Source organism: Trichomycterus rosablanca, chromosome 9, assembly GCF_030014385.1.
Source record: "Trichomycterus rosablanca isolate fTriRos1 chromosome 9, fTriRos1.hap1, whole genome shotgun sequence".
In the NCBI taxonomy this organism is placed as follows: Eukaryota; Metazoa; Chordata; class Actinopteri; order Siluriformes; family Trichomycteridae; genus Trichomycterus; species Trichomycterus rosablanca.
Window position 1 is genome coordinate 19,079,959 of NC_085996.1, and position 13,366 is coordinate 19,093,324.

General features: G+C 38.5%; 1 protein-coding gene across 1 annotated transcript in view; it reads right to left on the bottom strand.

The window, feature by feature from the left end:
- Nucleotides 1–357: 357 nt before the first annotated feature.
- Nucleotides 358–13,366, bottom strand: part of scyl3 (SCY1-like, kinase-like 3) — a 29,815-nt gene continuing 16,806 nt past the window's right edge. The window contains exons 10-14 of the mRNA XM_063001224.1: nucleotides 9,081–9,268; nucleotides 7,342–7,513; nucleotides 6,790–6,948; nucleotides 3,697–4,454; nucleotides 358–1,265 (exon numbers count right to left, since the gene is read on the bottom strand). Of these exons, the coding sequence (XP_062857294.1) occupies nucleotides 1,203–1,265; nucleotides 3,697–4,454; nucleotides 6,790–6,948; nucleotides 7,342–7,513; nucleotides 9,081–9,268 (1,340 nt within the window). The 3' untranslated portion in view covers nucleotides 358–1,202. The remainder of the gene's footprint in view (nucleotides 1,266–3,696; nucleotides 4,455–6,789; nucleotides 6,949–7,341; nucleotides 7,514–9,080; nucleotides 9,269–13,366) is intronic.

The window sequence follows — 13,366 nt, forward strand, 5'->3', positions numbered from 1 at the left end:
CCTCAATTGTTAAATTTTTTGCTCTGGTCTTTTACCATATTATTGTCTGTTTATATGAATAGTACATTCAGCAATGTTTCTATTTAAAAAGGCTTTAGACTGTTAGTGCTTTAGATTTTTTTGCTTAAAACTAGTTTTCAGGCTGTTATTCTGTTAATCTGGTAATTAACTGATGGTGGTTGAATCCGGGAAATTACCAAACTATGCTGGACTCCTGACATTCAAGGACCAGAGCTGACAGTCCAGTCAGAATAGAAAAGGATTATGAATGCTGATAACTCAGTCTAATAATTAGTGAGTGAGTGCCTTAATCGCTCTTTAGACAACAGTGTTGACAAAACAGATAAATACCATAAAATCTTTTTATTCTGTCAGCGTCTGATAATAAATTACTTCATTCTCTTTCACATATACAACCCTACCCAAAACAAATGACAAACCATATACCATACATTTAGGTTGGCAATTCTATAAGGCTCCTTATTGTGATAAAATATTATAAAGAATGTATGGTACAAACAAATCTAGAACCTTGAAATAAAAATTAAAAAATCAGCACATGTACTTCCAATAAAACTGCCTTTATCGTCTTAAAATTTGGCAAAGAGCTACACAAGTATCAACCTTGGACTATGGGATGCAACTAGTCAAACATTGTACTAAGGATCCACCCAAATGACAGCCTGCTTGTAAACACAGTTCTATTAGAATTCTTTACAAGACCATACGTCTAATCTGCTTGCAAAGCAGATTAAAATGTAAAATGAATGTCCTAACATTATTAATGACACCAGTCATGAATGTGTTGGCCACTGGAATTCACTTAGGATATCATACATGTAAGGTATAAGGTATCAGATATCCTGGTTGGCATTTTTTGTCATATTTTCTAGCACATATCATAATTGTTAATATATGTAAGCACACTGATTTCACATTGCTTTAAACAAAAATAAGAAAAAAAAAAAAACCCTGAAAAATAATGCAGTTTAAAATTCATTTGAAGTACTCATGAATGCCGTGTTGTCAGGGATGTCTTTAGTAGTAGCTCTAAAGCTATACCTCTGCACTAAAAAGTGTTGGAAAGTGTTTCAGTAGTCTTGGCCATGATTTTTTTCCCCTTCAGGTCTTTCATTTGCACCAAACTGGTGATCAACTTGTTTTGCACCGCTTGCTTATATGGCTTTTTGGAAGACCAGAGTTCAGCTCCAGTCATTCTCATCCTCCCAGTTGATATCACTGTCCCCCCAGCCATCTGCTTCAGTCTGTGAGATAAAGAAAAACTAAAGTCATTATTATATTCAGAATAGAGGATAGTCATATAAAATGTTATAAAAATGATATTGTCTAAACAGTAAAAATCTGCAGTAATGTTATGTTCCTAACAAAATGTAAAGGGATCACAATTCTTTTTAACCAGGCATTAATGCAATGGCCTAAAGCATACAGGGTATACATTTTTAACAACCGCCTTGTCCAGGTCAGGGTCGTGGCAGGTGAAACACTGGACGCAAGGCATAAAACACTCTGGGGACCCTGGAAAGGTGCCAATCCATCTCATGAATTTGGCCATTCCCTCTCCCTCAGACACAACCAATCATAATTGTGTAGATGCCTGGCTGGCCAATAGCACAGCTTAGATTTGGATCTCAGCAGTGGTCTACAGTAGTGCTGTGCCACATGAGCGCCTGCTTCGTCAAGAATTATATTAAAATGGCTATTAAATATTATAATGCATTCACATACACCGATCAGGCATAACATTATGACCACCTCCTTGTTTCTACACTCACTGTCCATTTTAACAGCTCCACTTACCATATAGAAGCACTTTGTAGTTCTACAATTACTGACTGTAGTCCATCTGTTTCTCTACATACATTTTTAGCCTGCTTTCACCCTGTTCTTCAATGGTCAGGACCCCCACAGAGTAGGTATTATTTAGGTGGTGGATCATTCTCAGCACTACCATGGTGGTGGTGTGTTAGTGTGTGTTGTGCTGGTATGAGTGCAGTGACAGTGAGGTGTTTAAAAACTCCATCAGTGCCGCTGTGTCTGATCCACTCATACCAGCACAACACACACTAACACACCACCACCATGTCAGTGTCACTGCAGTGCTGAGAATCATCCACCACCCAAATAATACCTGCTCTGTAGTGGTCCTGGGAGAGTCCTGACCATTGAAGAACAGCATGTAAGGGGGCTAACAAAGCATGCAGAGAAACAGATGGACTACAGTCAGTAACTGTAGAACTACAAAGTGCTTCTATATCAGGGGTCATCAAACTACGGCCCGATGCTTTAATTTGAGGAAACAAAAATTGGCCACCCGGAGTCTTAGTAGATTATATGTCAGCGATCCAACGGGTGGCGCTCCAAGCATGAGGGGAGTGATTGGCGCATCAATAGAGAGATGAGTGACCGCAGCCACTGAACTGTGTTGCAAAGCAGTTAAGTGGGATTTCGTTATGAAAATCCTCGTGTCCTGTGTTAATTTCATTAAAGCTAATGCTCTTAACTACAGGCAGTTTCAGGAATTCTTGTCTGAGCTGAAGATGTGCTTTACTGAGATCCGCTGGCTGAGTCGAGGCGAGTTTTGAAATGTTTTAACGTCCTGCTCCCGGAGATCAACGCATTTATGCATCCAAAATCAAAACTCAAGCACATTGTTTAATTTTTATGCTTCTCTTTCCATTGCTCCCCGATCTCAATAAAACATGCACTCAAAGTAACTACCATTTTCGGGAGCATCTACATCTGTGTGCAGACTTTTTCGAAGTTGAAACACCTTAAATCTCCAACCAGATCCAGACTCACTGATTAACATTTATTAGCTATTATGACTGGCAGTAACAAATATGGAACCAGACGCTTACTGTCGTCAGGCAAAAGTAGGCTCACAGTTCACACTGATTTTTTAAGGAAACACTGTATGAGGAAGGATAATGGAAATTATTAAAATAAATAAAATTTCTGCATTATCATTATGAACTACAATTATACAAAGCCCAGACAATACATCCAGTATACATAGTAAATAGCTTTTTGGCTGTGTTTACTATTTCACCCGCGGTCCGGCCCCCCGAAACACTGAAGAACAGTAATCTGGCCCTTCGGTTAAAAAGTTTGAGGACCCCTGCTTCTATATGGTAAGTGGAGCTGATAAAATGGCCAGTGAATGCAGAAACAAGGAGGTGGTTTTAATGTTATGGCTGATCAGTGTATACTTCTACATGTATCTGCAGACATTGTATTGACAACTTATTTAATGCTTGAAGCATGAATGGCAAGTCAAATGTAATTATTGCAACATGCAAACAGAAATAAGCCATTTGTTCCACTAATTAATTATTTACAGTCTGGAAAGCAAAAAAATAGATTGATCTAAGCTTTTGCCAAATGTCAGTAGAAATGTGTCATTAATAATTTCACGTCAAGTTCTAATTATAACTGTTAAGACCTGCAAACACCCTTATCAAATCCATTTTTGGTATACATGTTGGCTACTTAAAATAACTTATGTTCACAAACCCTGCTCTGTGTGTGCATGTAGAGTATACTGTGATACATGTAGAGTGACTGCTGTCTTAAAACACATGCTGATTATAATATACCCTATTTTCTGTACTCTGTGTGTAAATAAAAATCAACCCATATTTCAGATACACACAAAACCCTCAGAAAAACTCTTACCTCTGCCAGGTCTTTTGCAGCAAACTTGGCTGTCAGGTCCAGTGTGTTTACAGCGGTGTGTGTATCTTTTGGCCCTGTGCCAGACAGCGATGCCTCTGGAAGTTCCTCAGACCTGCTGACTGAACTCCCCGCAGTAAAAAGCATGCTAGACGAGGAAAGCTTTATTTCCGGTTCCATGTCAGCAAAAAAGTCCAGCTCTGGATCTCTGTCCGGTTTCCTTTTCACCTCGATGGTGAACTCTTCTCCCAGTCCTACAGCTCCTGTAACCTTGTGTGCACTTTTGGGCTTTGCCTTTGCAGCTAAACTTGCCTTGCTGGGCTCGAGATTATCCGAACTTTGCTCCCATCCTGTATCCCATATGTTCTTCTCTGAAGCACTTTTTACTGAAGCGGAGATTAGTTTAAGTGCTTTAGACTCTCTTTCAGATGCAGACGTTGCCATGGATACAGATGTTATTGTATCCTTTGTTGAGGATTGTGATGGGACAGGTAGATTGGTAGTAGGTGAGTGTGTTGAGATGACCTCTGAAGCCTCGAAATCATCCCAGGGTTCGTCCACATCATCCACAGCAGTGTTTGATAATTCAGGAGAACTGTCTGCAAGCTGGAGGTTGATTTGGACAGGCTGGCTTTTGCCGGTTTTCCCCTCTGCATCATCCCAGTCAGGCCAGTCCTCATCTGGCCTTGTTCTTCTGCTATTCTCTATCTGCCTTTCCTGGGTATACCCATTTAAAGGAAGTGCAATTTCTTCGCTCATCACTGACAAAACAGACATAAGACATGGTATGTAATTAATACAGTACACAACACAAAGAAAATGTGATTAAAATAAGTTTGATATTGTATTGGTCCATTTTGGTCTATACTTAATTTCCCTCGGTCAGTCTCTGCTGGTTGCACAACACCCTTGCTGCCAGAGGAGGTCCTAAGGCTAGTATGTGCCTTCTCCATCACAGCTTTATTAGAGTTTTAACACTAATGAAAGCAAGTACTTTTGACTCAACAGTAGGTAATGCATTTTCAGTGGTAATGAGGTAACACCCTAATCTGGTCTTTATGTCTTTAAACACACCCAACCACATCTGTTGAGTGCCCAACCAGTTCGGCTACTGAGAGACTACTGCAACTGAGAGCTTACTATTTCTATTATTTATTATTTCTCCTAACTGCAATAAAAAGGCATGATGGTACTTGCAGCTAATTCATATATTTCTTTTAAGTTGGGCAGAACATCTTTTATTTAAAAGTTTATTAATAAATTGTATAAAGTAAAAGCAAGTGTCTGTGTGTCTAGTTCAATCAAAAGATGTTTATTTTTACTGCATGTAATGCGTAACCATCAAATGTGCTTAACTGGCTTATTTTTTGATGCCATGCTATCAAACATCATATGGCTTCAAATCACATACCACAAAGTAGTATAATCAAAACAGATTTTCTGGCGCAGGGGTCCAGCAGCAGTAAAATACATAAGGCCACCAGTGCTGAGATCTTGAGCTCTCGACTCTCTCGAATTTCAGCTCTGCTATAAGCCAGCCGGGCGCTTACACAGACACACGATTGGCTGTGTCTGTAAAGGGCAGCACAATAACTGAAAAGGGTTTCATCATAACTGCTACAATTGTGGCCTCGGCTGGATGATTGATGGTGCCTGCACAATGAAACGGGGGATAATGGAGATTAGTGCGTGACACTGTGCATGAACTCATGCAGGTGAAAAAATGTGGCTGGTACTGCACACGTGTAGGAGGGGTCATGTGACGGCTGCAACTCCTCCTCAGCTAGACGTGAAGGCCTGCAGCAGTGGAGGCAAATTACAATGTATGTTTAAACAGAAAATAAACTCTGATTTGGAACTGAGCTTGTTTTAATCACTGCTCTTACTCTGAGCGCCAATTTTATAAGGCATTAAATTGGAAAATAAGTTTGTTCCCACCTAAATAATTCTCCATGCCCACCAACCTTTAAGTAAAATTACAGAAATAATAGATCATGTCTGATTCTACAAGTCTAGACAGTACTGCCACAGACAAACTGTGCAGGAATGTTAATAAAATGAATAAACTAGAGTTATTCTATTACTCTTACCATGTTTTTAAGAACTGCTTTACACTAATCAGGGGCTAATTTTGGCATGTTTACTGTAAATCCTGTGAACTATAAATCCATTTCCTACTCCAGCCTACCTAGTGGTGTAGCAGGCCATACAGTGCTTAACCCAGGTTGATTTTTTGACACTGCCTAATTATACACATAAGGATGCATTATGACAAATTTACATTTTGCAAACTGTGCTCAAGCAGCTGTTCTCAAAACTAAATAAACTAGCCGACAAGTGAGATCTAGATTAACAGTTCCATGAATCACGGGTAGTAGTTTTAAATAGGCAATGTAAAATGGGCAGCGTTTCATTTTAGTGCCCTAGACAGCTACACTTAGTGCTGGTTGGTTTTAGGCTGTATCACCATCCATTCAACAAAACTTTATTAATTTGGGAATTAAAAACCAATAGATACACATTTCCACTGTGTATCAGTCAATTTCAGATAGTCATGAGATGTGTGATGTGGTTAAGGACACTGTTGACACATTCCCCTGTGCGTAGTACAGTCTTTACTTGCATTTGCTGACGCAGTGACAAATGGTGTTTACTGATAACAGTATTGTTACTGAATAAGTGTTTTCAACCCCAAGTGGTGATAATACAAATGCATGCAATTATTTAATGCAATTCTGTCAGACGCCCAAATATTTCTCCAAATTTTCTGAATTGTTTGATGATAACCATGAAAGAAGGGGAAATATTATCATTGAGGAACATTGCTCTTAAACTGCTGAATTATTTGCTGATACAATATTTTGCACAGTATGAACCATGACCCATCAATGATGCTTTTCTAAATGTTTTTAGATATACATGCATGATTGCATTACTTTTAAGATCCTAAACTGCACCAGTCGCAACTTCTGTGGAGTGTGTTACAGATATTTATTTCAAAATAAGTGTGTGTATTCAAAAAAAAAAACTACATTGCACAAGATTATCATAAATATATCATTTAAAAACAGGTCAAAGTCAATTTTTAAATCTTACCAGTTTTTGATGTAGTGGACAGTTGGGCAGCAGAGTCTTCTCTAACTGACTTAAGAGTGGTAAGCTTCTCCAAAACAAGCTCTCTTTCTTCAGGGGGTTTAGAGAACAGAGTTGTAACCTTATGGGGCATAGGAGCATCAACAATCCGAACCGGTGAAGCTGTACAAGAGAGACAAGTTTTACCAGTGTTGTGCATTTACAGACATACACTGGAGGCCAAATATACAAGTTCACTAGTAAAAATTATTATTTTGCATTTTCTTCTCTGCCTTCAAATATCTAAATTAATGCTCAATAGGGTTTAGTTCAGATAACATGCCAGTCAGCACTCGTTGGTCCTATTTGATCTTTATGTAATAGTTACAAAGCATTAATGGAAAAAAAGCCACTGTATTTAACTGATGAAAATGCTAAATATAAATAAATTTTCACTAGTGGTCTCAGAGTTTTGACACCATTGCATGTGCGTCTTAAGAAACATAAGCTTTAAAAATGAAAAGGATATGCACTGCTACATATTCTTCAATGTAAACAACAAACATATGTACTCACTTTCTGGGGTAACCTCAGTGGACTTGGTGAAGTTTGGTGTGGTAAGTTTGAAGACTTTCATTCTCTCGCCCCCAACCACCACATGAGCACCCAGCAGTGGTACCAGCACTGCCAAGCTCTGAAGTGTCATGGCAACCAGAGCATCATTGGTGTCCCTCATTCCCAGCAACACCTGTACAAAATGAATGAAATTATTTACTAATGATAAAAACAGTTAAAAACATGTTTTAAGTAACAATGTTTTAAGTAATAATTGAATAATAAGTAAGATTCATTTGACTATTTCATGTGGTTCTATAGGGCAAAAAAAATCACTTATCAAACCACTAGCATAAACACATAGTTGGGTTATTGTGCAAACAAACTTTTACCCTTTTGTGAAATATACAAATGAGCCACCATATGTTTGCCATAAAAATGCTTTTCAAACATAAAGGTTATACTTAGACAGCCTCTCAAAGTACACTGTACAGAGTATTTGAACAAAATCTAATTAAGTTTACACCTTTTGCTTACATGTCATTAGGACATGTCATTTTTACTCTATGACTGCTCATCACATGCCTATTTTCATGGCTGTGGTTTTTACAGAAATGAGGTACTTATTATAGGTATTTATAATTATCATTTTATGGTTGAATGGAATTGTTGCACCACCCACTGACAATAAGGAGTATTGAATCACTCTGCCAGTCACTACATTGCAGACACAGGTGCTCAACAATGGCAAATATTTCCATTAACAAAATAATAATTTTTTGAAACGATCAAGTGAAATTGAATAATTTTCCACGCCACACCTGACGATCAGCAAGATCAGCAGCACAGTGGTTGAAAATCACTGCAATATCATACAAAACATCACTGTGTCTCAATTATATAATTTCAGACAACCAGTTCCTATCTCAAATTTTCATTCTGTGGGTTGTTTTCTTTATTATTTAGGTGGCCTAGTTAAAGTCCTGACAAAAGATACTGGTGAGACATGATATGCTCATTTTGAAAACCTTGCTTCATTTATTTCACAGCTACATGAAAAACTAAAGCAATAAACAACAAAGTTTTAGCTGCTGCTAAAGGTGGTGCAAACAGCTGCACAATGTAGTCTGCTGTTCCACATGGTTAACATATGTTTAAATATCAGTGTGGAGCACTTGGGTAATGCAGTGGTAAATTAGTCTACCCCACTGTCACTGGGATCAAAGGTTCAACACCCCAGCAGTGCTATCGGCCAGTTGAGCATCTCCCTACAGACATATCTGGCTATGTCTGATAGAGGTGAGGTTAGTTGTGGCCCCAAGATAGATTGGCATCCCGTCCAGAGTGTGTCACTGCACTGTACCCAGTGATTCCAGGGAAACCAAACCTGCCACAACCCTGACCAGGATAAAATGATGGTTGCTTAGATGAAATCCCACTGAATAGTTTTAGTTTGTTACTACATTACTTTATTATAAAAAAAAAAAAGTCAAGCATTCAAAAAACCAACAGATGCAAATACGCTGGCAGATTACAGTCAGAGGAGCAGGATTTAAAATGTTGCAAATCCAAAGAATGCTTCAGCTAATTTTTCTACCCCAAAACCTGCCATGACAAGCCTGACATTTACACAGGAATGGCTGGTCTGAATCAAACCTCAACAACTACACTAAAAACAAATACACTAAAAACAACTACACTTAAAACCAGACAGTCCAGTTAAACAGCACAGATTGTACAGCCACTGGTTTGACATTTACCTGAGGTAGAATCTGGTTCTTGAGCTCGTCGTGTGAGAAGAACTCGGCATACACATGCATATTGGAGAGCAGCACCATTCGAACATGCTCCTCGTTCACTTTAAACAGCTTTACGAGCTGCGGGATGACATGTCTCCTGTACAGTGGCATAGATAACAGGCAAGCCTCGCCAGTTCCTACACCTGAATCTACAACACAAGCAAAGTAGTACGAGCATTAGATTCTTTACAATCACATGATCGACCAGTTCTGTCCACACCACTGAAAATGACCTAATACAATACTAATGATGTCCCACAGGAATGTTAGCAGGGTTTTTGATAGAAGCAAAGAATACATTTCCAGTTAATACAATGAGAACCCACTCTGCCTTAAGCTTACTCAAACATAGTACTCATATATTTTTATAAGAAGTGAGGTTTGGGGGTTGCACAAGTGTCAGTTTAACATCTGAGTCACACCCAGTACAACAGGAAAGTCCATCTTGTCTCATCTGTCTCAAGGATTGGATCAAGTTTTGATTGTCCTCACCTTATATATGTTTTTTACCTTCACACTTTTTAACACACACTTTGCTAACCTGGCTGTTGCTTTTTACCTTACCAAATATAGTATAATTCAAATTTCTTTTTTGGGTTTTTGATTGCTAAGGTGCCAGGTGTCTTTACATTCCGTGCTACACAAATTGTTTTTGAAAACAATGTTTTTGTGTGTTAAACTTTAGTAGGGAGGTTTAGTGTCTGTGCTTTTGTGCTGCTGGTTTGAAGCACGTGTTACAGCCATAACATTAAAACCACCTGACCAATTATCTGTCAAAACAGCCCTGACCTCTAAGACATGGACCAAACAAGACAACTGAAGGGGTCTTTAAGTTCTTTCTAGACATTACCAGTAGGTCATTCAACTAATGAAAATCTGAAAATCTTAGGAAAACAAACATTTCCAGAAGACCAGCTACCTACAGATAGCTACAAAGTAGGAGGAGGGGGTTGTTGGCAACTCTACATTAATGTACACACATTTTAAATGGGATTTCCAACAATCTGATGGTCAGGTGACCACATAGCCATACAGTGCTCTCCAACCCAGTTATTTGGCCAAAGCAACTTGACCAGACCTTTATACCCAGGTCTTTACATCTGAGCCTATCTGCTGCATTTAACATGCGTACTACAAGCAACTACCATCAACACATGTAATATCTTCATGGCCATGATATGTTCAGTTGTTGCAGGATAGATTTTAAGTGGGTGGTCGTAATGTTTTGACTCAGTAATCAAGCATGGTGTAAAGTAAAATAGTTATTACACCAGACAATGAGACCAACAATAATATAAATGGGGTATAAAAGATTGTATGCAAAACAAATTTATACCCCAAAATGAATAAAAAGATTTTGTGTTTTTTAATAGATGCATTTTGCTCAAGATCATGAAAAACATGATTGTTTCAATTACTACAAGTTCCTACGTCAACATCTCTGGTTAAAAGTATTGTTGCTCCAAGAAAAACAGTCACAGCCATCTGATGTCATTATTGTGTGGCTCCTACACCCATCACTTCCAAGCCAACAAAAATTTCCGTCTGGAACATGGCAGTTGTTTTCCAGGAAGGATTAACCAATCCAATATATTTTTTTTTTTATCATATTTCAATAACAGTGTAAGAGTGTTGGATCTCAGACAATAACCAATACTTGTCAAATACTGGCATCCCCCTAATAACTGAGTTCTGTGATGTCATATGTTCACAGAATAAAACACAAACGTTAGATTAAAGTGATCCAAAGAACTATATTAGTCGATAGTAATGCAAAAATGGACATCAGTTTATCTGTGCCAACATAAAAAGGACCATCCAGACTGTTATCAACATCTATCATGGTATTGGGGGAATCAGTGGCCAAAGTATGGGTGATCTGTACGTATGTGAAGGTTCCACTGACATGGAAGTGAATACTGGGATTTTAGAGAGACAAGTGCTGCCATTAAGGCAACATTGTTTCCAGAGAAGTCAGTGGTTATTTAAGCAAAATGAGTCCAGGCCTCATCATGCATGTGGCTTTGTAGACAAAGAGTGTGTGTGCTTGACTGGCCTGATTGCAGTCCAGATCTGTTTCCTATTAAAAATAGGTGCAGAGGAGAATCAGACAGTGGTGACTGCGGCAACAAGTTTCATATAAAAAAGGAGAAGATTTCAATGGCAAAACTGCAACAATTAGTGTCCTCAGTTCCCAAACCATTAAAGGTCTCATTAATAAGAAAGCTGATAAAACACAAAGCCAAATATCTCTGTCCCAACTGTTTTTAATGTATTGCAGGCATCATATTCCATGTTTGTTTATATCTAGTAAATACAATGAAGTTGAAGTTTACTTTTGTCAGTTAAATAAAGTATCAAGAGAATTGACGAATACCAATTTCCTCTTTATACTGCATTTTACAAAATGTCCCAACTTTTCTGGAAATAGGTTATGTATGTGTAAAAAGAAACAAAAATCAAGAACAATGTTTTAAAACACTAAGCAAAATGTGCCTTTTTGTTTCCATAATGGAAACATTTCGCTTCATTGTAGGCATTTACAAGCAATGTCATTTACTACAAGCTGTCTGAAAGCGGACCACTGTGTTCTGGTTTAAAGTCTCTAGTGGCTCAGGAGTGGGAGGAATACTAGACAAAGACTGCTGACTTAAATGGCAGTGAAGTCATGTTGTTCCAGGAAAATGTACTTGTCATGTACTTCTTGACATCGCATTGACTGTGCAGTGAGACAAAACTGCTCTTTTCATTCCTATAATCCATTGAGTGATTAAGAAGTAGATCAGTGTCATGTCTTTGAAATAAGCCAACGTTAATTTTGTTGTTGGTCCATGACACAAGATTTTCACTTCTTTCTTTCATATTCTCTATTCCTTTACCACATGTCAGAAGAGCCAGCCAGGTTTACCTTTGGAAGACCCTTCCAGAGGTTATTTATTTATTTAAATGTTTTAGGCAGTGTTTACACAGTGGTTATATTCACATCCAGAAAAGTGGGTAATTCTCATACTTCAGTTTATAGTCCTTGTTGTTCCTTAGATACCCTCTTTTAGACCAGTTTTCCCAAAAACGTAAGGACAATTTTAATTTTGTTTTAATTAAAGACTTTTTTTCCTTGGTATTGCATTAGATTGTCGCTGCTGTAAACATTTAGAACATTCAGTTAGTTGTTTGACTGAAAGTGGTATATGACAGATATCACAGAGTGCCTTTAAGGAAAAACCTGATGTGCCTTGGGTTTGTTTTTGCTGTGTGGTGTATTTAGTCAAGTACATTTGATTTGTATAGCGGTTTTTACAATAGATTTCCAAAACATAATCCAAAACCTAAAATCAAAAACATCTTGTTGAAAAACAGCACCAAGAGATCTAAACAAAGTGAACCCTTCATCCAAGAATGACCTTCAGCTGCTGTTAGTGCTTGTGTGGTAATCTGTAGAGCCACATAACTGCACAAATAACTACAGAGCAACTACAGTTAAAGCACAAAGTATCGTCAACAAAAGTAACAAATGGCATTCCCTACCTAATTACACTGATCAGCCATAACATTAAAACCACCTCCTGGTTTCTACACTCACTGTCCATTTTATCAGCTCCACTTACCATATAGGAGCACTTTGTAGTTCTCTGTAATTACTGACTGTAGTCCATCCGTTTCTCTGCATGCTTTGTTGGCCCCCTTTCATGCTATTCTTCAATGGTCAGGACTCTCCCAGGACCAATACAGAGCAGGTATTATTTGGGTGGTGGATGATTCTCAGCACTGCAGTGACACTAACATGGTGGTGGTGTGTTAGTGTGTGTTGTGCTGGTATGAGTGGATATAAGACAGCAGCGCTAATGGAGTTTTTAAACACCTCACTGTCACTGCTGGACTGAGAATAGTCCACCAACCAAAAATATCCAGCCAACAGCGTCCTGTGGGCAGCGTCCTGTGACCACTGATGAAGGTCTAGAAGATGACCAACTCAAACAGCAGCAATAGATGAGCGATCGTCTCTGACTTTACATCTACAAGGTGGACCAACTAGGTAGGAGTGTCTAATAGAGTGGACAGTGAGTGGACACGGTGTTTAAAAACTCCAGCAGCGCTGCTGTGTCTGATCCACTCATACCAGCATGAAACACACTAACACACCACCACCATGTCAGTGTCAGTGCAGTGCTAAAAAAAGTATGTAGAGAAACAGATGGACTACAGTCAGTAATTGTAGAACTACAAAGTGCTTCTGTATGGTAAGTGGA